Genomic DNA, 21,624 nt, shown 5'->3' on the forward strand with positions numbered 1-21,624 from the left:
TCACAACACATGGTCACACACGAGAACCTGGGGTGGATGCATACAGAGGTGGGGGGATCCTACAGAAACTTTACTCCTCCTCCAAGAGTGAGTTTCCCCTTACTGAGAATCATAGCTATGGATTGAAAGAGAAACCACCAAAAGCATAAAAGGCACAACAGAAGTCAGTCACAACATTTATTGCACATTCACAGTATGTGGTTTACTGGGCAAAACACAGGAAGAGCATACAGTAGAAATTCAACACCAGTCCTCACTCATGAAAATGACAATTTACTTCAACAGAGGAACACTTGTTAAGCACAGGGACATGTGTAAGCAAACCCTAGATATACAGACACTGCTCACTGACCACCACAAGTACATTTGGAGATGTTACCACTGAGCCTAGGGTGCAAGAACCACTGAGACATATGATTTAATGAAAGAGCAAAGACACAAATTTTCATTCCAGTGCTCCAATATATTGCGTTGCTATTGAAGGGAAACTACTAGGAGACACTAGAAAATACCGGAAAATCCATGTATTCATTTTCTTTAATTCATATGCAAATCAGTAATCTAGTTTAGCATGAAGCAAAGGCAGTTGACTCAACAAAGTATGAGAATAGCATTATATAAAAAGATTTAATCAGTAAAAGCCTTCCAAAGATCACATATACTGAAAGTTAATTCTCATTCTCCGTCTCTTCCTCTCTCTCTAGCGCACACACACATACACACACATAGCTTCCATTAAGTGTAAGACTTTCTAAGAAATTAAATCAGCAAAGACATTTTTATTACTGTACTCTTGGGAAATCTTGTTTATATTTTACATGCTTTAAAATATTTCAAAGTAGGGTTTGCAGATAAAATAGAATGTGTTTTCTTGTACTAGCCCTACTCAAACTAAAAAAAATATTCATTGCTTATTTGAAATTAGAATTTAGCTACTTATCTGTGTTTTTATTAGCTGGATCTGGGAATCTTGTTTTAGATTAACATGCCTTTAGAAATCCGAGAGGTTCCAAATAATGGAGGGGGGGGGGAATCTATCTTCATTTATATGCTATTACTGTCAGAGGGTCAGAGGGGCCACCTCCATCTTTTGTCAGAAAAATTATAAATAATACAAGATATATTTAGATATTGAAAACATTTTTATCTCTTACATCTTTTTATCACTGTAGCTTTATCAATCTTTGAGATGACTGGTGATAGCCATTCAAATAAGACTGAAGTTTGAGGAAGGAATAGTCTGACTTGAAAGGTTGGGTGTGGTAGGTAGTCATGTGCTCAACAGCTTCTCCTTAGCATGCTTCATGAGGCATAACCAACAAAGTGAGATTCAAGTCTTGTCAAATTCTACAACATCTGGTACTACTCTCCTCCTTTACCCCCCCCCCCACAGGGGTGTTTGGGAACTATTGAAATCACTGGACTAGTGTATGACACCTGAGTGTCAGACCTGGATCAGTGGATGAATGTGGCCATGTGGAAAGGACAGAAAGAAAGTTTACTTCTTGGACACTTAGAGGCTTGAAACCATGGATTTCCTTTAATTTTTCTTTGTGTATTTTTTTCTTTCAACATGTGCTTGTAAACTGGCTTCTGTTAAAAAAAAGATCCACACTAATTTATTTAGGACAACATTGCTCAAGAACAAAAGAAAGAAAGAAAGAAAGAAAGAAAGAAAGAAAGAAAGAAAGAAAGAAAGAGAAAGAAAGAAAGAAAAAAGAAAGAAGGACAAGGGGAATGGAGGGAAGGAGGAGAAGATGAAGAATGTGTGTGTGTGTGTGTGTGTGTGTGTGTGTATGCACGCACACACAATTTCAGAGAGAGAGAGAGAGAGAGAGAGAGAGAGAGAGAGACAGGCATGTTGGTAGGATCCGTACATACCACTCTAGAAATGTACTTCCTGGTATCTCAATGTGAAATTCATCTCTGTTATAAAGGGTTCTTAGAGGTAAGTGATTGCAACATGAATTTTTCAAAGAAACGAAGTTCACATGAAACTCCAATTTTTATGGAGGAATGAGAACACTTGCTGAATTCCAATATCTAGTAACAATTTTTAACACATAAACTATACTAATCTTTAAAGAATATAAGTACATGTTCAGTTTATACATATACATACATATATAATGAACCAATTATCAAGAGCTATGTAGATGGTATTTGAAAGCATAGACAGTTTTGGCATTCAGAAGCTACTTGTTAGCTGATTCCCTGCATATCAGTTTTCTTTGAGGCCTGACTACATGTTTCCACCCTTGGCCAGGTACATACAACTTTCCTTCCTACCTGGAGGTCTTTCTGGAAGGGAGAGGAGTAATTTAGTTGAGGCAAAGACGTCATGGAGTTTAAGATACAAAGAAGTTAAGAAACACATATCACTGCAGTATGAACAAAAGCTTTTTCTGATCCTTCTGCAACTTAGCATTTCTGACAATAAGATAATATTCCATCCAGCCATTGACCTTGTGCTTTTTTCTTTGGAAAAATATAAATGCTAAATCCTTTCTTTAGATACATTCTTTCTGCTCTTCTGATGATGACCTCAGCTTACATCATTGATTGTCCTTGGCCAATGCCAAACTGCAAAAGAATCAGACGGTTCTCTACCACAGAAATAGAGGAGGTGTGCTTGGTATGCCCTTGGACATGAAAAGGTGGATGCTGTAGCTTGTATGGGGAGGAGTCATAGGCTCCCTGTGGGGAAAGCAGTGACCATAATACCACAAGAACAGAAGAAGCAGAGCATAGACAGGCACCACCATGGAGAGATCTCACTTGGGGTGTTCCAGAACTTTCTAAAGCTCAGTAGGGGCCACACCTCCATTTTGAACATGGACTGGCAGTGCATTTGTAGCATGCATGTTGTGGGACTCCAATCACTAGTCTGTTGAAGTTTTTCTGATGGTGAGCATCACTGAAAATATCCTGACTTGAACTACCTGGAAAGCAAGTCAGGACTCCACTTCAGGAACCCAGTGAAGGATGAAAGGCAGACATGGAAGAGTTCCCACGGGAAATGGGTCTTCCTTCTCCTTCACTTCTGCTTTCTCCTCCTTTCCCTCTTCTTGCTCCTGGGTCCCCTCCTTCCTGCTACAGCAGAAGGCCAGGTGCAGCTCAGGGGGGTGGAGCGGAAGTGCTCATGTGGCTGTATGAATACCTGGACAGCGATGCCCGCATGGTCCTCCCTTCCTCCTCCTCTCCCACGGCTCCCCTCACTCCTGGGGGACCAGGATTAGGACAACAAGGGAATGTGGCCATGAAGCCCAGGCGGAACTGTTTGTTCATGAAACAGTAGATGATGGGGTTCACACAGGAGGAGGTGTAGGAGAGCAGGAGGATGAAGGAGATGGGGGTCCCTGAGAGGTGTTGCTCGGCAGAGATGGTGTCATATGCCCGCCAGGCATTGGCGCTGAAGATGGGCATCCAGCACAGGAAGAAGAGGATCACAATGACGATGAGCATGCGGATCACACGCTTCTTGGCCATCAGGTTGGCGGCTGAAGTGCTGCTCCTGATGCGGCTGACGCTCCAGCCACTGCTGCTGCTGGACAGCTGCTGAAGCTCCAGCTTCCTTGGGTGCCTGGATTTCTGCAGGTAACATCCATCACTCTCCTCGTATCGGCCACTGCTGCCAGTACTTGGCTTCCTCTCTGGATGGGAAAGTGACATCATTTTATTGTTCAGGACAAGAGAGAAGGCATGGAGCCTCTGACTTCCTCCATCCAGGAGCTGAACTCGAACTGAAGAAATGGACAGACAACCTGGCCTGTGCTGGGGGTCAGTATTGGTTTCTACTAGTTTTCTCCTTCAAATGAAAAGTTGTTAAAATGGATAAAATTATATATATATATAACAATCTTATACATAAATAAAATCCTATACATAAAGATTATAAAGGTGAAAACTATTATGAATATTACAAAATAAGTATTAACATGCTTCTCCATTCTTTGTTTCCCAAGGGGAAGGCTTCTGTTTGCTTGTTAAGTTGCCAGATTACTCTTATTGTGAGGACTCCAAGTAATGAGAAAAAGTCAATAGAAGCCAGAGAGACTGTGTTATCTACATAGTAAGGAGCCGAGCAAGGGGCAGGGTGAAAAGGAAAAAGTTTTGTTAACACAGGTGTTGGGGACAGTTTTAGTGGCTGGTTGGCTGTAGGAATGAGGAAGGAGTGAGGTGAGCATGAGCGGGAAGCTGGGGATGGGAAGCAAGTGGCAGAAAGCACGCTCGTAAGCCACACATCAAACCCCACCTAATGGCTTTGGGGAGACCCATGTGCAGGACAGAATCATCAGTGGGTATCTAATGAATGTGACATTACAGAAAGCCTGGGACACACGGCCATCTGTGTGTAACTGGTGTTTGTTTTATCTTTTTAATCCTAGGGCCCTTTTGAGAAGTACTTCCCCATTTTATATATGTAGAACTAGAACATGGGGGTCTCCTGACTGTATTATGACACAAAGTCTCATAAGAATACTAAAAAAAATCTCTAGCATACTCTCTATATATTCTGGGTATATCTAGTTGACTTATAAAGCAAGATTTTGTTCTTTCGGTATAAACATTCAGCTCAAAGATAGTTACCTTTAGCAGATTTCTTCTGGCTAGCATCAAATTTTATTCCTCGGTAGAGTTCCAAGGAGATTAATCCATATGCCACCACCATCACAATTCCAGGAATAAGGAAGAGAATGAGTAACAGGAACGTGTGCCTAATACAATGAAAAGAATCCAATAACCAGCAATTCCGGACCTTCAAGTTTATAGGGCAAACATGACGAGGGTGCAACTGGTCTGAGCAGACACATTAATTCCCAGTATTTAGTAGTCCTGAAAATTCCATGTCTGGAGGTTTGGTCATTAGAACTTGTTTACTTCATTTAAATAGAGTAGCTATGAAAGACTAGTTAAGTTGAAGGGAAAAAGCATGGCCTCTTTCTGTGCTGAAACCAATTATCATGTTAAAAAACAATGGAAAGCTAAGCAAAGTGCTATATATGCTTATTGCCCTGAATACTCAGGAGGCTGAGGCAGAGGGTGGCTTGAGCTTCAAACGAAAGTAGCCTGAGTAACACCATGAGACCCTGTTTCAGAAAAGAACAATATCAACAATAAACAAATAATGAAATCATAAGAAAACGAGAGTGTGTGAATTACATTTCCAATAACATACATAATAATTATTATGAAATAACAATACATAATAATTATTATGATAGCTTTCATCCACTGAGGACTTATAATACATGCTTCAGACTAAGCACTTTGCATATATCACTGTATTTAACACCCATAAGAACTGTTGATGTAGCTAGTACTGTCAGAGATGAGAAAAGTGAGAGTAGGAGAGCTTAAACAACATGCTGCAGAGATGGCTCAGTGGTTAAGAGCATTGGCTGCTCTTGCAGAGGACCTAGGTTAGGTTCCCAACACCCACATGGCAGCTAACAACTGTCTGTAACTCCAGTTCCAGGGGATTGGACATTCTCTTCTGACCTCCTCAGGCATTGTACAACAAGGGTGTACCTACTTACATGCAAGCAGTACACTCATACACATTAAAAACAAAATGAAACAAAAACAAAAACATCCCCAAAGTCACACAGCTAGGAGCAGCCTGGAGTTTGAGCTGAACCACACACTCCTGGGACCAATGTGCTTGAGACTCAGGCTTTACTATGTGTTGACTTTATAATTGATGACTTTTTTTTTTTTTTTTAAGTCATCAAATGTTTAGGTTGGGATGATGGAAAAATCTCCTGTCAGCTTTACAAAATGTAGTGTTTGGCTGCTTCTGCTCCACAAGCCATGCATAAATCTCACCAAGCGTCCATTCTTCACTCTGTGAAGCTGGCACGGTGGCACACAAGGTATTGTGCCTGGCAGGATCGAGCTATGCTTTCTCTAAACACAGCCGATTCTTGAGGATTCACAGCCTTCTGCTTTATAAGTCTGGTCCTTAAATCACTTTTGTAGTCTGGCATGTGTAAGGTTACATGATTAAATCATAAAACTGTCAGAGAAATACAGTGACTGGACCATTTCTCATTGCAAATGGACATGTTTTGATAAATCTTGGAAACATCTCTCTCATTTGCAGTGTAATGCTTTTTGTGTGTGTGCTACTTGGCTGAAATGAAGGAAGGCAGAGACAAATGGGCTGGATTTTGAGCCATTTTTGATATATCCTTCTTCCAAAGCATCCTTATAATTAGTAAGCACAAGAATACATTTTGGGTATCTTTTCATTAAAGACTTTAAAATATTTTATTATTATTATTATTATTATTATTATTATTATTATTATTTATGTAGCTCCAGCTGGCCTGGAACTCACTATGTAGACCAGGCTGGCCTTGATCTCACAGAGATCCACCTACCTTTGCCTCCCAGGTGCTGGGATTAAAGGAGTGAGTCACCATGACCAGCTTTATTTATTTATTTTTATTTTATGTGTTATGAATGTTTGCCTGCCTGTATGTAGGTGCACCACATGTGTGAAATGCCTACTGAGGCCAGAAGAGTGCATTAGATCCCCTGGAACTAGAGTTACCAATGATTGTTAGTCTCCTTGTGGGTGCTGGGAACTGAACCTAGGTCCTCTGGAAGAGCAGCCAGTGTTCTTAACCACTGAGCCATTTCTCCATCCCCTAATGACATTTTTTATACACTGAACCTGATAGCTGTCCAGTAGGACAGATTTTTAAAATATTTATATTATTAACTACTTGTAGAGATACAGAACCTGACTCTTACAGAGGTTAGCCAGAAGTTCTCCAGCTGGTAAGCTGGGCAAGTACACAGTGGTTATAAACACTGGGAAATGAGCTGGCAAGATGGCCTAGTGAGTAAAGGCCCTTGCCACCAGGCTTGATGACCTGAGTTCTATTCCCAGAACCTACATTATAGAAAGAGAGAACTGACTCCTGCAAGTTGTCCTTTGACCTGCATAAGTACACCATGGCATACATGTGCACACACACACACACACACACACACACTAAATGTAAAAAAAAAAACACTAGAAAAAGCTACACAGGGTTTGAGACACTGATCTCTCCTCAGTTCTTTAGAAAAATTGTAGCTCTGCTGAGTGTGGTGACCCATGCCTTTAATCCCAGTATTCAGGAGGCAGAAGTAGACAGATTTCTGGAAGATTGAAGCCAACCTGGGCTACATAATGAGTTCTAGATCAGCTGGGAGTATAGGAGACCTTGTCAAAAAAAGAAAGAAAGAAAGAGAGAGAGAGAGAGAGAAAGAAAGAGAGAGAGAAAGAAAGAGAAAGAAAGGAAGGAAGGAAGGAAGGAAGGAAGAAAGAAAAAATGGTAGCCCTGCACATCATTAGTCTAAACTCCTTGTAGACCATGTAGATACATAAGCATAGTGGTGGAGCACAGAAGCTCTGCCCCTTTCTAGCTTTGTGAGTTTGGCCAACCTAGCCTTTCTAAGTCTCAGTTTCCTCATCTGTAAAATGAACATGCTAACAGCACTTCTTCTAGAAGGGTTAGAGAGGACTAATTGAATAAATGCACATATGCTGTTTAGAGTCTAGTGTTCCCACTAGACTCCCACAATCATTTTAAAATCAGGTTAGAACCACCCTCTGTGGCAGGACCCACCAGGGCCCACTCCTCCCTGAGGGACTTGGCCATTAATAGTTGTTGGGGGCATGTCATTTTCTTCAGTGATGTAGCCACTGATAAGTTGCCCTGCTCCAGTGAACAGCCTCCCCTTTAGCACTGGCAAAAACTCAAACTCAGTGGGTCGCACACAAAAAGAAGACATGAAAGCAAAAAGGGAGCCTTGTGAAAAAAGGGTTTCAGTGGGAGAGGGAGGGGATGACAAAGGAGAATGGAGGTTATGAAAGCACTGAAATTCTTTATATAAATGTATGAAGCTATCAATAAATAAGAATAAATACCCCCCACACTCCAGGAAACTTGGCCCCCAGTCAACTGGACAAAGCACTTTCTCATAGGGCCGACTTATACCAAGTCATATTTAAGGGAATCAGCACAGTGCTGCCTTACCAAGACTGCTGCATAACATCATTTGGCAGCAGAAAGCGGCACATGTTTGCGGTCTGGTTGTTATTTTTGGTAAAAGGCACCAAGCTGCTGTAAATGGGGTACGGAGTCATGATGGTAAAGGAGAGGCACCAGGTGGCAGCAATGACCTTCAAAGCATGGGATTTCGTTTGCCAGACCCGGGACTGTAAGGGTCTGCAGATGGCTCCATATCTCTCCAGGGAGATGGTAACCAGGTTGAAGGTAGAAACACTCACAGAAGTTCCTGGGGGAGGGGAGGAACAAAGAAGCCAGTTACTCTGGGGTTAAATTCAAATTTTATTTGTGCTTTAGATTATATATGAGCTGTGCAGGTTGAATATCACGGAATGCTCCAGGGGTAAAGAAATAGTACATACATTTTTAAGAAGATGATTTATTCCCAGCTTTGTTCCAAAAAGACTTAAGGCAGTTAAGCATATTTATCTGTGAACACATCTCATTGCCAATTCTCAGTGAGGTTTATTGAGCTTTGATTGCAGTCTAACTCCAGCTTGGGATCAAGGTGCTCATTAATTAATAAGTAAGAGGGTAAAAATACACTTCTATCCCACAGAAGGGCTTTGGAGAACCCTAGGGGAAAAAAACTCTAATTTTCATCATGATTTATGTTGTTAAATCCACCTTAAAAGGCCAAAATTCCCAAGGGCTCTGTGGTGCTAAAAGGTCACTGGGGGCTGAGCCAGAAGCTGGAAGCATTAATTTTCACAAAATTTCTAGTATACATTTTTAAAAATTTTATTATTTTTATTTTATGTGTATGAGTGTATTGCCTGCATGTATGTGAGTGCACCTGTGCTGTGCAATGCCTCAGAGGTCAGAAGAGGGCTTCGGATTCCCCTGGAACTGGAGTTAAGGACAGTTCGTAGCCGCCATATGGGTGCTGGGAATCAAACCCGAGTCCTCTGCAAGGTCCTGAGCCATCTCTCCAGCCCCTCTAGTATACATTTTAAAGAGTGAAACATTCTAAATCTGAAAATGTCTATTGAAAAAGCTATATAGCAAAGAGAAAAAAATATGAAAAAGCTGTGTAGTTAAAAAAGATGACATAGAAAAGTTCTGTAGTGAGCTAGACATTTTTCTGAGTGGGGGAAGCAGCGTCTTCTCAGTCTTTCTGCCTTTTTGTATTTTATAAAGTGAGCATGTATTGTGAATACAGTGGAAGGACATTAATCACTCTTCTGAAAGTCTGCACTTGCACAAGGCAAAAAATAAACCCTGATTTCTCCTAATTGTGTGTGTGTTTACTATCTTATCTTTTAAAGTTCCCCTCAGAACCTTTAGCTATGGAAACTTTCAGTTCTCCCCACCTTTACCATGATGCCTCTTACCAACATTTCTCAAGTCTCAGGAATAATACATATTTGGGAACAGAAGTTCTTACCTTGGCATCCATAGAGCCTCATTACTTACAAGGATATATATATATATTTTTACAAATATATTTTATTTATTACTTTTATTTTAATACTGGAGTTAAGGATGGTTAGTAGCCGCCATGTGGGTGCTGGGAATCGAACTCAGGTCCTCTACAAGAGCAATCAGTGCTCTTAACTGCTGAGCCATCTCTTCAGCCCAGACAAGGACATATATTAACTCTCTAAGAACCTAAATCTTTCCCTAAAACCACTAACTCATGTTTCCAAGTAGTATCCATTGTGTTTACTGAACCTCACCCTAAAGAGAAGACAGCAGGTAGACTTGGAAGGCTAGATCTAAGCTCCATGGAGCTTACTCTATGCAGTGGGTTCACAGCCACTATAAACCCACTGTCAGACAAGCACCTTTTTTTCCTCTACAAATTGGGTGTTCAATGAGTGTTCATTGTTAGCAGTTGTACTGAGGAGACCACAAAATCCAGAAAATAATCTAAATCACTGGAAATAAAAATTCAACAAAGCCCTAGGCATGATGGGGCACATGTCTAATTCTGCCACTTGTGAGGCAGAGGCAGGAGAATCACAAGTTAAAATTCAACCTGAACTACTGTACAGTTAGTTACCAAGCTAGCCAGGACAATAGAGAGGCCCTCTACAAAGCAAAGAATGAAATAAAAAAGAAACTTAACAAGGTCATATGACATTCCAAATACTTTCAGAATTATCTTGTTGGTTACTTTGGCTACTAAAAATAGTTTTTGAGGGACTGGATAGATGGCTTAGTGGTTAAAAGCACTGGCTGCTCTTGCAGAGGACCTAGATTCGGATCCCAGCACCTACATGGAGGCTAACAACCATCTGTAACTCCAGTTCCAGGAGATCCGACATCCTCTTCTGACCTCTGTGGGTGCTGCACAACACGGGTGCACTCACTTGCATGCAGACAATACACTCATAAAATAATAATAAAGAAAAATTTTAAATAAAAATTGTTTTTGAGGTGAAATTTGCATAGTGCAGAATTGACCATTTAAAGCACAGTTCCAGGGTGTTCACAGCACCATGTGACCCTGCCAGCACTTGCTTTAAATGTCCTTTCACACTCTGGCCAGCAAAGATGCTTCAGGGCTGTGACCATAGGATGCACAGTCCGGCTGTGGGAGTCTAACACACCATGAGATGCTAGGCCTTAACACTGCTTCATTATCTAACCATGACATTTCTTATTTGTAAAGCTTAACAAAGGTATTTTCAGAGAACCTGAACACAGATGTCATCTTCTAGGTTAGTTATCTGGGGCACAAGTGTTAATAATTTGTCATCATTTGTCTGTGTTGGATCCTGCTCGTTCAACAGGGAAAATGAAAGGCTTTTAAAGCTTTCTGGTTACAGAAGACTTGTTCTAGCCTAACTCAATGCTGCCTTCTTTACAAGACTTGGATCATAAGAAAGCACCCCCCCCCCACAACTTCCTACCCTGCCCAGTGAGTTCTCAAAATGGACAAGGAACAAGGCAGTGTGGCAGATGGAGGGGACCAAGGAACACATGACGAATATCTCCAAGCTGTTAAAATAAGGTCATGGAAGTTTTTTGTTTACCAAAACATCTGGTACATAAAAAGTACTACAAAAATGAGCTCTTGTGGCCTTTTTTCTAACCATTATTGTGATTGGCATGAGCAGAAAGCTACAGATTTTATCCAGCCCAGGTCAGTTTCATGACCCACATCCCCAGAAGCACCTTCCACTCCTTGTTAGGGGTGTAATCATGTATGTGCACATGTACACACATACACACACCTCTGGCCTGAGATGCCCCCAAGCCTTATGAGAACGGTCTGGGAAACGAATCCTGAGAGGAGAAACTAGACCTTGGATGAATGGTTTAAAATAGCTTCCACTCCCTGACAAAACCAAGGAGCCAAAGTGCCCTGCTCCAATGCACTCTCTGCAGCCCAATAAGCCCTGATCGAAGTTGGGAGGGCACTGGGGTATAATCAACTTCTTCCAGGAAGGGATGGAGTGGCTTGAGGCCACCTGTGGAAGCCTGTCCTTTTGCAAGCCTACTCTACTCCTTTTGTATCTCAGTATCAACTTCTGACGCAGACTTCCGGGCATGCAGGAGGACTGCTCTGCTCTAAACACAACACCTGTGTCCTTGCACATAGGCCCACAAGGCCAGATATTTGTATTTTAGAACCCAGTAGGGGCCCTCCACCTTGACTGTCAAAGGGCTAGGAAAGGCCCAGGCTGAGTGGGGTGTGGAGTGAGCCCTGCCATTTCCACCTGCAGCAGCTCACCCATGAAGTAGGTGGTAGTCTTGCAAACGGCACTCCCAAAGATGAAATCCTTGAGCAGGTTGGGGATGAGGTTGAACGGCATGCAGAAGAGGCAGAGCATGAGGTCGCTGACAGCCAGGGAGAGCAGGAAGATGTTGGTGACTGTCCTCATCCTCTTATTCCGAATCAGCACCGTAATGACCAGCGTGTTCCCCAGCACGCTGAGTAGGAATATCAAAGAATACAGGAGAATCTGTACGGCAGGTTGCCACTCTGCAGAATAACAGGGACCAGGGGAGGGATGGGGTTAGGAGAGCAGAACTAAAACCTCAGCTCCCCAAGGGAGTGACAGTGTCTCCCAGGGGGTGTGCATCACTGCAGAGTATTCCTGCTCTGGCCACATCCTGCAGGAACAAACCAAGGAGGGAGAGCTCTAGGTGCTGAAGGCTGATTTGTCAATGGATCACTCAGGAAACCACTTTTTCTTAAAGACTATGCTCCTGCCTAGTGACGGCTTTCTTTCTCAGAGGCTAAGTGCATTATTTTGCTTTAATTATTTCTTCACGCTGGGTTTCCCTCAAGAAAAGGCAAACGCTACATTGTGACAGCACCTTTTCTGTCATGCTTGTAAGTTCGCACTTTCACACTTGCACCCCTTTCTGCCACACTCAGCTCTTCCTCCCATTGCTTTTGTCACTCTCTTCCCAATCATGCACACACACACAACTTCCTACCCTGCCCAGTGAGTTCTCAAAATGGACAAGGAACAAGGCAGTGTGGCAGATGGAGGGGACCAAGGAACACATGACGAATATCTCCAAGCTGTTAAAATAAGGTCATGGAAGTTTTTTGTTTACCAAAACATCTGGTACATAAAAAGTACTACAAAAATGAGCTCTTGTGGCCTTTTTTCTAACCATCATTGTGATTGGCATGAGCAGAAAGCTACAGATTTTATCCAGCCCAGGTCAGTTTCATGACCCACATCCCCAGAAGCACCTTCCACTCCTTGTTAGGGGTGTAATCATGTATGTGCACATGTACACACACACACACACACACACATACACACCTCTCAACTCTCTCATGGGAACAATAAGAATAATAACTGTAGACTTCTCTGGATCTTTTATCCAAACTTCTGAATATACGACTTCATCTGTGTTTCACAGTGACTTTGTTATTGCTGTTTTCCCTCAACTCAGTAGTTCTCTGAATTCATATAATAGCTTCTGGCACCTACCTTTCGAAGGCTGGGGTTGATCCAGGCAGAAAAGAGTCTCATTTTCAAGCCCGAGCTCGCAGGGGGGAGTGATGTTGCTCCCGTTTAGAAGGAGGCTGTCGACCACGTCCATCCTCGCCCGCTGCTTTCTACCAAGTGCTGGTGAATGGCTCGCTCCCGGCTTATTCCTCTCCCAAATGCAACCTGCCCAGAACAGGCAGGGAGGAGGGATTTCCAGGTGTGGGCTTTGCAGCCATTCCTAAAAGCAACTTGAGTTCACCATCCTCAGACTGGCTGGGCAAGCATTTGCACTCCTGTGGGGAGAAGGCAGCCAGTACAAACCAAGCCTGCTTCACCTTCCAGGCCCACCCCTCCCTCTCCTGGGCTGGTCTCAGGCCCTGAGCACAGACAGTCTGACTGCATATTAACCCTTCCCAGAGTGGGGCTGTGTCTTTACACACACACACACACACACACACACACACACGCACACACACACACAAATACACACACATGCATACACACACGCACACACACATGCACACACCACACACACACTCAACACTACACACGCACACACACACTTCCTCAGTATCACCTCTCTTCTCTGCCTGTCATGGTCCCAGATACATGCACAGTAAAGCCTGAACAGGCTGTGTGAGACAACGCCAATTATCATGGTAACAGATCCGACAATGCAGAGCGTCTGAACTAAGGGGCATGGAGGGACTGCAGTCCTATCTCCTTATAGAAAAGCAATTAGTGCCTTTTAGCTTTGGAACCATTCCCAGCAATGTGTGTGGACAGAGCTGCTGCGTGGTTGTTAAGGTGTTACCAAGCACAGTGTTATATCTCTGGTCTCTGCCCTTGTTAACTAGAAGCAGGGGACTCTTTCAGATGCAGATTCTTTGGTCCTTATTACTATAAAAATCAGTAAGATTTCTTACTCGTGCCTCTATTCATTCCTTTGTCCACCCATCCAGGACATGTTCACTGAGAGTCAACTCTTTGCTGGGTACTTTTCTAGCCCATAGTACTTAATGAGTAAGACAGTCTCAGAGGCTGCTAAGCGGGGAGAGGGATTCGTGGAAATCAATTTAGGCCTCCCCAAGGAGGTGTATGTCTTGATTTGAAAATGATGAGACGGAGGAAGGCTTGTGACAATCTGGAGACTGCATGTAAGCAGGAGACATAATATTTTTCAGCAGAAGTCATGGCCAATGCAAAGGCCCTGAGGCAGGAATGAGCTTGGCCCATTTGAAGAACAGAAGTAGGTATAAGTGATGGGGAAATAGTAGGATGTAAAGTATAGTGGGGGACTTGTTCAGGGGCCTGGCTTTTTCAGGGAGTTCTGTGGTTTAAAAGTTGCTGATCTCTTCAGTTTAAACATTAGCAAAGCAGGTAACCACACTAGGATCGGTGTTTCTGATTCTGGCTTTATCTAGCAAGCTGAGACTTGATCTACTTGCAAGGCACCGCTGGGATCCTTTGTGTACAAGTCTCCCATTGCTGAGTCTTTGCCAGAACCTTCCAAGATCTACCAACTAACTGGCACTTTTCTCATAGAGGCTTAGATTATGGGGCTCTGAGAACAGTGTTACTTCATCTCTCTGAAATTGTGAATGTCTCTTCCTATTGGGACAGAGAGTCATAGAAACCAGGTGTCAGGAATGCTGGAGGAGCTATGAGGACTGATTAGGAAGGTAAACCTTGGCATCACACAGATCTGGGACCAAACCTGTCTTTACTGGTTACCTGCTAGAAAGTGCTAGACAAGTTTCTTAACTTTACCACAGCTCTTCATCTGTTACAAGTGGAGATCAAAATGACTTTATAGTATTTCTGAAAAAACTGGGTCCATGCATAAAGAAGGGGACCAATCACAGATAGCAGTACAAACTTTCATTAATAACATGGTTTTAATGTCAACTTGCCACAATTAGAATCACCTGAGCAGGGAGTCCCAACTGAGGAATTGTCCTGACTGACTTAACTGATAAGGGATGACCCACCCCAAATGTAGGTGGAAACTTCTGGCAGCAGCTCAGATACAAAGGGCATGGCAGAAGGAAGACTATTTGCCTTTTACTCTCCCAGCTGTCCCTCTCACCAAGGAGTTAGTTTACCTCATTGCTACTGCTGATTCCTTCACTGATACCAGAATCAGAGTTTCCAGGCTCCAACACTGACTGGCTCTCCGGGAACCCTCCAGATTTTCAGTTGCCAGATTGGGACTGCTGAGGCACGTAGCCTCAAGGCCTGAGCAACCACTGGGTTTGGAGCCATTCAGATGTGAGACAGGTGTTACTATTTCTATGTGAGCTGATGTAGTAAGTTATATATATATGGCACCCCCTATGTAAAATCAGTTCTTTTCTCTAGAGAACCCTAATACAAATGGTTATTTTCCTTTCAGAAATATGGAAACCAAGCCACTCAGTGGCCTTATAGCTTGCAGATGAGAACGAGTCATGAGTCCTTGCCTCTCCTAGAAGACCACCAGCCCCAGCCTCCAGCCTCTCCCTGTGCCCAGAGTCTTCTTTACTGTTCTACTCTCCTGCAGTGTATGTGGAGCCATGGTCTCCACCTCTCCTTCCTGCCACAGGTCCTATCAGCCGAACCCTCCCTGTCTTCAGACTGACTGCTTCTGGGGACTGCCAAGGGACCCCATGCCATGGTATCCCTACTGCTAGGAAAAAACATTGCTTTGAAGCCTAGGTGGAGCTGTCACCTCCCCACTGGTGCTATGGGAGTTGGAAAGAGGCATGATAGGCTACGGAGGGGCCTCATGCTGGGTTTCACAGGACTGTCAGTCCTGAGGGACACAGGCTGTTGTAGGCCTTAAAGCCAGAATACCTGGGGGCTTGGCTGGACCTGCCCTGAACCAAAATGAAGCCCAATTTGGGGACAGTTCTGCCCTTGCTCTTCTCCTTCTTTTGCTCTCTCATTCTCCCCTTCCGTCCTTTATTTCCTTTCCTCCTCCTCTTTTTCTTCTTTCCTTCTTATTTGGAAGGAAAGCAGTGGTAGTGAGTGCGGAGTCACAGTGAGGGGTGCCACATACCTGAGTGCTGTGTTCCACAAACTTCAGCGCACCAGTGAACAACCAGACTTAGTGGTTAAGTGATGAGGATTTTCTGGCTCCCTTCCCAAAGATTCTGATCCTTCAGCTCTGGCCTGGGACTCTGCATCTTCATCAGGTAACCCTGAGTGTTTCAGAGGTCACTGTTGTCAGGGGTGTCTGTGAGGCGCTCCCTGGAAGCCAGTGAGAGCATGAGGACCCATCCGACTACAGGGGTCCAAGTGCAGCCTTCAACCTGGCAGGCCGTGAAGCCTCAGTTTGCTCATCTGTAAAACACAATAAAATAACACCACCTCTGAACCAAACCGTACATGGAAAAAATGCAGAGCAATGTCAATCCTAATTGTCATAGGAATGCTGTCTTTATCCCCATTACCATGACCAGATGCTACTGTGAGTCACATAGCCAGAATTCCCGTCTTTACAACATGCTCAGTCTACTTTTCTAGATAAGTGATAAGGACAGTAGGCATAATAGAAATGCCCCATGCTCTGACTGGTAACAATTCCAGGTGACTTGATAGAAATTGCCCAAATTGAGTCGAAATAGCTTAAGTGTCTCCCCAATCTTGGAAACACGCAATACTGGTCAGGGCTGAGCCTGAGGGCCTCCTGTTGTTCACAGGGCCCTTTGGGTATTAGGGCCTTTTCTGCCAAACACCAGACTAGAAAGGAAGAGGATGGCAATTGCAGCGGGATCCTGGGCAATAAGATTATTCATTGCTTCCCAAACTCGTCCGTATCTTCAAGAACAATTCTTCTAAAATATCAACAAGGCCTGTATGCATTTTTTCCTCCTCATTATAATGTTAGTTACAAAAAGGCAGGTGTAAAAATTAATTGAAAAAAAGGTAGGTATAAGAAGAACAAATTTCGGGGCCCCACTTGTATTCTTCTGAATGTGAAGATCTTTGAGAGAAACACTCTCCAAAAACTGGAAGTTGTTAACAGCAATTGCCTGTGTGGGGACCCAATTCACAGGCACAGACAGGGCAGTGTGACATTTCTTTGTGCCTTCTGGGCAGCCCCACCCCCACCCCCCACTGCTCAGAATGTAACTGTCTAGGCTCCTCACTCTCCTTCCTCTAACGTTTCAGTCTCTGGAAGGGACAGACTGGCATCCCAGTCTCACTATGTGCTGGCAAGTCAAGGGCCCCTGGCAGGCTGGATGCCTCTGTGCATACCCTTTCCACACAGGATGGTCTACGTGGCTGCCATTTTCAAGATGTTTCAGGCTGATGAATAGCCCTGTGGTTTGTTACAGGAAAAACAAGTCTGTTTGAATAGGCTGTTGTTTAACAAGTCATGGGGGGGGAGATAGCTAAGTGGGTAGTGCTTGCTTTTCAAGCATCAGGACCTGAGTTTGGATCCTCAGCACCCACATAAAAGCTGAACATGACAGTGTACATCTCTTGTGTTAGTGCTGGGAGAGAGAGAGAGACAGGAGAATTCCTGGGGTTTGCTGGTTCCCAGGCTAGCCCAATTGGTAAACAGTTTCAGTAAGTGACCTTGTCTCAAAAAGTAAGGTGAAGAGTGATCCAGGAAGATACCAAGTGACCTTGGCCTCCATATGATGTGCACATATGTGTATACACACATACACACACACACACACACACACACACACACACACCAAGCCATAGCAGAGCTTTGGGAAGTAGTGTTGCCTCTCCTGAATCTCCATTTCCTCATCTGTTAAAATGGGTTCACATCATAGTGATAACTTCCTCAGAGGGCTGAGGGAACTTTCCATATCACAGTGCATGTGAGGCACACAGCAGGATGCTTGGATGTCACAAGGGCTCAGGAGATGACCATAACAACAATTTATCACGGGTTATGTTGAATAGGAATATTGAAATCACTCTCACATACTGCCTCAAGACCTCTGTGAATAGCTAGGAGGGCCCTTCCAATCTTGTCCTCTAAACACATTTTCAAAAACAAATTAGAATAACACTCTATTTACAGTATCTAGTCTTTATGGGTAGAGTATTTAGCCTGCATGTATGTAAGTGCACCCATGTTGTCTGTTAGCTTGTGGAGGCAAGAGGAGGGTGTCAGATCCCCTGAAACTGAGTTATAGATGGTTGTTAGCTGCCATGTGGGTGCTGGGAACTAAACTCAGGTCCTCTGGAAAAGCAGCTAGTGCTCTTAACCACTGAGCCATCTCTCCTGTCCCTCTAAACATGTACTTTTAAGGTAAGTGTTTACCTCAGAATGAGAAGAGATGGCTTTCAGTAATCTGGAGGAAGTGCATTTATTTTTTTTAATTAGTTAAAGAAGAAAAGTTTATTCCATCACTCAGAGGACTTAAACTATATTTGTGTGCTGTTTTAGATGAGCTTTTTTATTTACTCAGCATAATTCCTTCACCGAGTTTTTTTTCTGCCATTTTTGTGTGTGTGTTTGTGTGTGTGTACATGTGTGCATGCATGTTTTTGCATATGTATGGGTGCATGTGGGGGTATGTACACTTGTGTGTGCATGTATGTGGATACCCAAGGTGGATGTTGGGAATCATCTCAATTGCTGTTCTACCTTATTCCCTGAGGCAGGGGCTGTCAACCAAGCCCACAGCTTGCAGTGTGGCTAGTCTTGCCTGCCAGCTCACTCCAGGGATCTGCTGTCTCTGCCTTCCAAGGGTGGGATTACAGGCAGGCCACCAGGCCCACCTGTGTGGGTTTCTGAGGAATCTTGGATCTGAAGAGCTTCAGTCCTCATACTTGCATGGTGAGCACCTTAGCTACTGAGCCTTTCCCCAGCCTGCCTTCACCAAGCTTTAGTACTTCTTCTAATGTTTTTAATGATATCTGTCATTCTATTAAGAATACATAAGCCCAGCCTGATGGCACAGGTCTATAATCCCAGCTATGTGGGAGGCCGGGACGGAGGATCGCAAGCATAAGGCCTTCCAGGACAATTAAGTGAGACTTGTCTTGAAATAAAAAGTTGAAGAAAAAATGGACCTGGAGAAAGGATACAGCTCAATGGTAGAGTGTGTAGCATGCTCAAGGCCCTGGGTTTTACTTCTAGGAGAGAGAGAGAGAGAGAGAGAGAGAGAGAGAGAGAGAGAGAGAGAGCTTGAATTTACTGAAACATTTCCATTAAGAAAGATATTTACATTTTATTTTTAGCTTTATATATTTGTAAATGACACTGTGGTGATCCCTTATGCACACGTTTTTGTGGCATTTCTTGTATACTGGTGACCTCGGGCCAGCCATCAGCCCAACTCAGGGGCACAGTGGTCATGGTCACTTTGAATACAATGCAAATGTCACCTCCATAGCTGTCAGTACAAGGTCGTGCCCCTGGACCTGTTCCCCTGACAGGCCTGGACCACTGCTTTCCAAAAGGTCATGCTAATTTGTAAGCCTTTAGCAATGTTTTTTATCAACACTGGATATTATTATTTAATATTTCCATTTAGCTCATTTAATCATTAAAAAGATACCTCATTATTTAATTCCCATGCCTTTTATTACAAAGATGCTCAGTGTTACCCACTTTTGTTTACTTGTGTTTCTCCTTTTGTCAATTAAATCTAAGAGAATCCATAATGACGTATATGCTTTGTTCATTTCTTTAGTCAATGAACAAACATTAATAAGCATCTACTGTGTGACAGGAGCTAATGGAGGCTTTGCTCACAGTGGGGGATAAAGCACAGTCCCTCCCTTTACTGTGGTCTATTCCATGAGAGACACAATCCACCAATGAATGAACAGATTAGTGTCAGACAGAGAAAAGTGCTATGAAGGAAAACAGCAAGGCTGGGAGGAGGGAGTGATGGGCCAGCAGAGAAGGCCTTCCTGAGGAGGTCATGTCTGAGGGAATGAATGACTTGCTGATCAGGGAGAAGAGCATTGTACACAGGGCATTAACTGTGATCTTAGTGTTTTCCTCATCACTTGGTAGGAACTCTATTTAAAGAGATGATGGTACCTAATTTACAGATTACTTCCATAGATTATTCCGTGTGTCAGTCCTTACATACTAATAGGACCTCCGACTTTTAATTGGGTACCTGCCTGCTAGAATCAATGCTGTATTTCCCAGCCTACTTTACGATTAAATATGACTTGTATCAAGGGTCTGGCTAATGGGGGGCTGTCAGCAGAACTGAGCATGCAGTTTCTGAGAAGTGTCTTTATAAACAGGGGGCATGCTCTTTGATCTCCATCTTTACTCTGTCCCAAATGAAGATGTGATTCATGGATTCTGTACCCCAAGGTGGGTGTCCTAGTTGAGTGTAGCAAAGTGAGATAGTAGAAGGAAACCGGACTCTTCATTTATAGAAGATTTTTAAGTTTCATAATACCAGTTCTTTTGACTTCTCTGCTTCTCTCAGCTTAATCCTAATTGAAACATTGTGAATTAGAGTCTGCGTATTTCGGGTCTTATCTTCTCTCAGACTTCTCCTTAACAATGTTTGACACATACCCTGGTACCTTTCCCATTGTGAGCTCCAATCATGCTTTCCCAACCCAGCATGGTCTGGCTTCATCTACCACCAAGCAGCCTCCTCCAGTTCACAGTGTGTAGGACTCTGCCTTTTTCTTCACTGCCACAGCCCTTGCCATCATCCCACACATGGAGACTTAAACAAACTCCTTCTCTCATAGGCCAATGATAATTTTTGGCCATTGTTTTCACTTGATCTCTCTCGCTGACACGTGACCACCACCTCTCATAGGAGGAAGGTGTGACCTTCCTTCCTTAGCCTCTCTACCTTCTCTGTGGCTCTGCCAGTCCTTTCTCTGTGTAATAGTTTGTGTGTTGCAGCACTCTCTGCTTAGACACAAAATCATCAATGAGAAATAATTGTCTAAATAACATTTTATATGGGCTTAAGTCTAATGACTGGGAAGTGTAATCCCTCGAACTCTTAAAGAAATATGCTGATGACTTTACTCTTTGGTTATACTTTCCTTTTGGGTGTTTAAGACCATACAGTTGGCCCAAATAAACTTATTTATTTTTACTCTTAAGGTCGTTTGAGGCTCTGTTCCTCAGGAGTCACATCGGCTTAGGAGGAGCCCCTGGCTCCTTTCTTTTACCCATTCCATCTGTGTGAAGATAAGTCAAAAGTCCTACTCAACCATGACTGGCTTCACTTGGAAGCATGGAGGAGATGTTTCCTCCAAGTTGACCCTCCTTTTTGTAAACTGGATACTGGTTCAAGTCCATCTGGTGGGGTCTCCATGGCCTCCCTGAACAAGAGGACAGGTGACTCACCATAGTTACAGGGCATTTTGAGAGATACTCCATAGTCCCCAGGAACTTAGTTGACCTTGGAGGGCAAGGAGCAAAAACTTTCCTTTAAGTCCCTCTGACCAGATTAGTATAGGCCTCAAAGTATGGCTGTTAAACATCCAAGAAGGTTGGTTCCACCGGACTTGTACTTTTAATTACCAGGTGCTATGTAGATAAAGCTTGGGCAAAACCCAAATTTTCTATGATAAACCTTGATTAGACATATATTTTGTTCCTTAAACTAGTTGACTAAACTGTGACCTTAGAAAATTTAAGATTATGTGTATATTATTTTTGTCTCATACTTTATACATCATAACAAACCTATACAGAA

At 43.3% G+C, this 21,624-nt stretch overlaps 1 protein-coding gene across 1 annotated transcript; it reads right to left on the reverse strand.

The window, feature by feature from the left end:
- Positions 1-2,536: 2,536 nt before the first annotated feature.
- Cckar (cholecystokinin A receptor) lies at positions 2,537-13,261 on the reverse strand. Its single transcript, XM_008837345.1, has 5 exons — positions 12,974-13,261; positions 11,752-12,003; positions 8,037-8,298; positions 4,591-4,718; positions 2,537-3,653 (listed from the first exon to the last, which is right to left on the reverse strand). The coding sequence occupies exons 1-5, from the start codon at positions 13,083-13,085 to the stop codon at positions 3,118-3,120; spliced, it is 1,290 nt and encodes a 429-aa protein (XP_008835567.1). The 5' UTR covers positions 13,086-13,261; the 3' UTR covers positions 2,537-3,117.
- Positions 13,262-21,624: the final 8,363 nt, after the last annotated feature.

The sequence above is a fragment of the Nannospalax galili genome, unplaced genomic scaffold (genome assembly GCF_000622305.1).
Source record: "Nannospalax galili isolate Female #2095 unplaced genomic scaffold, S.galili_v1.0 scaffold777, whole genome shotgun sequence".
In the NCBI taxonomy this organism is placed as follows: Eukaryota; Metazoa; Chordata; class Mammalia; order Rodentia; family Spalacidae; genus Nannospalax; species Nannospalax galili.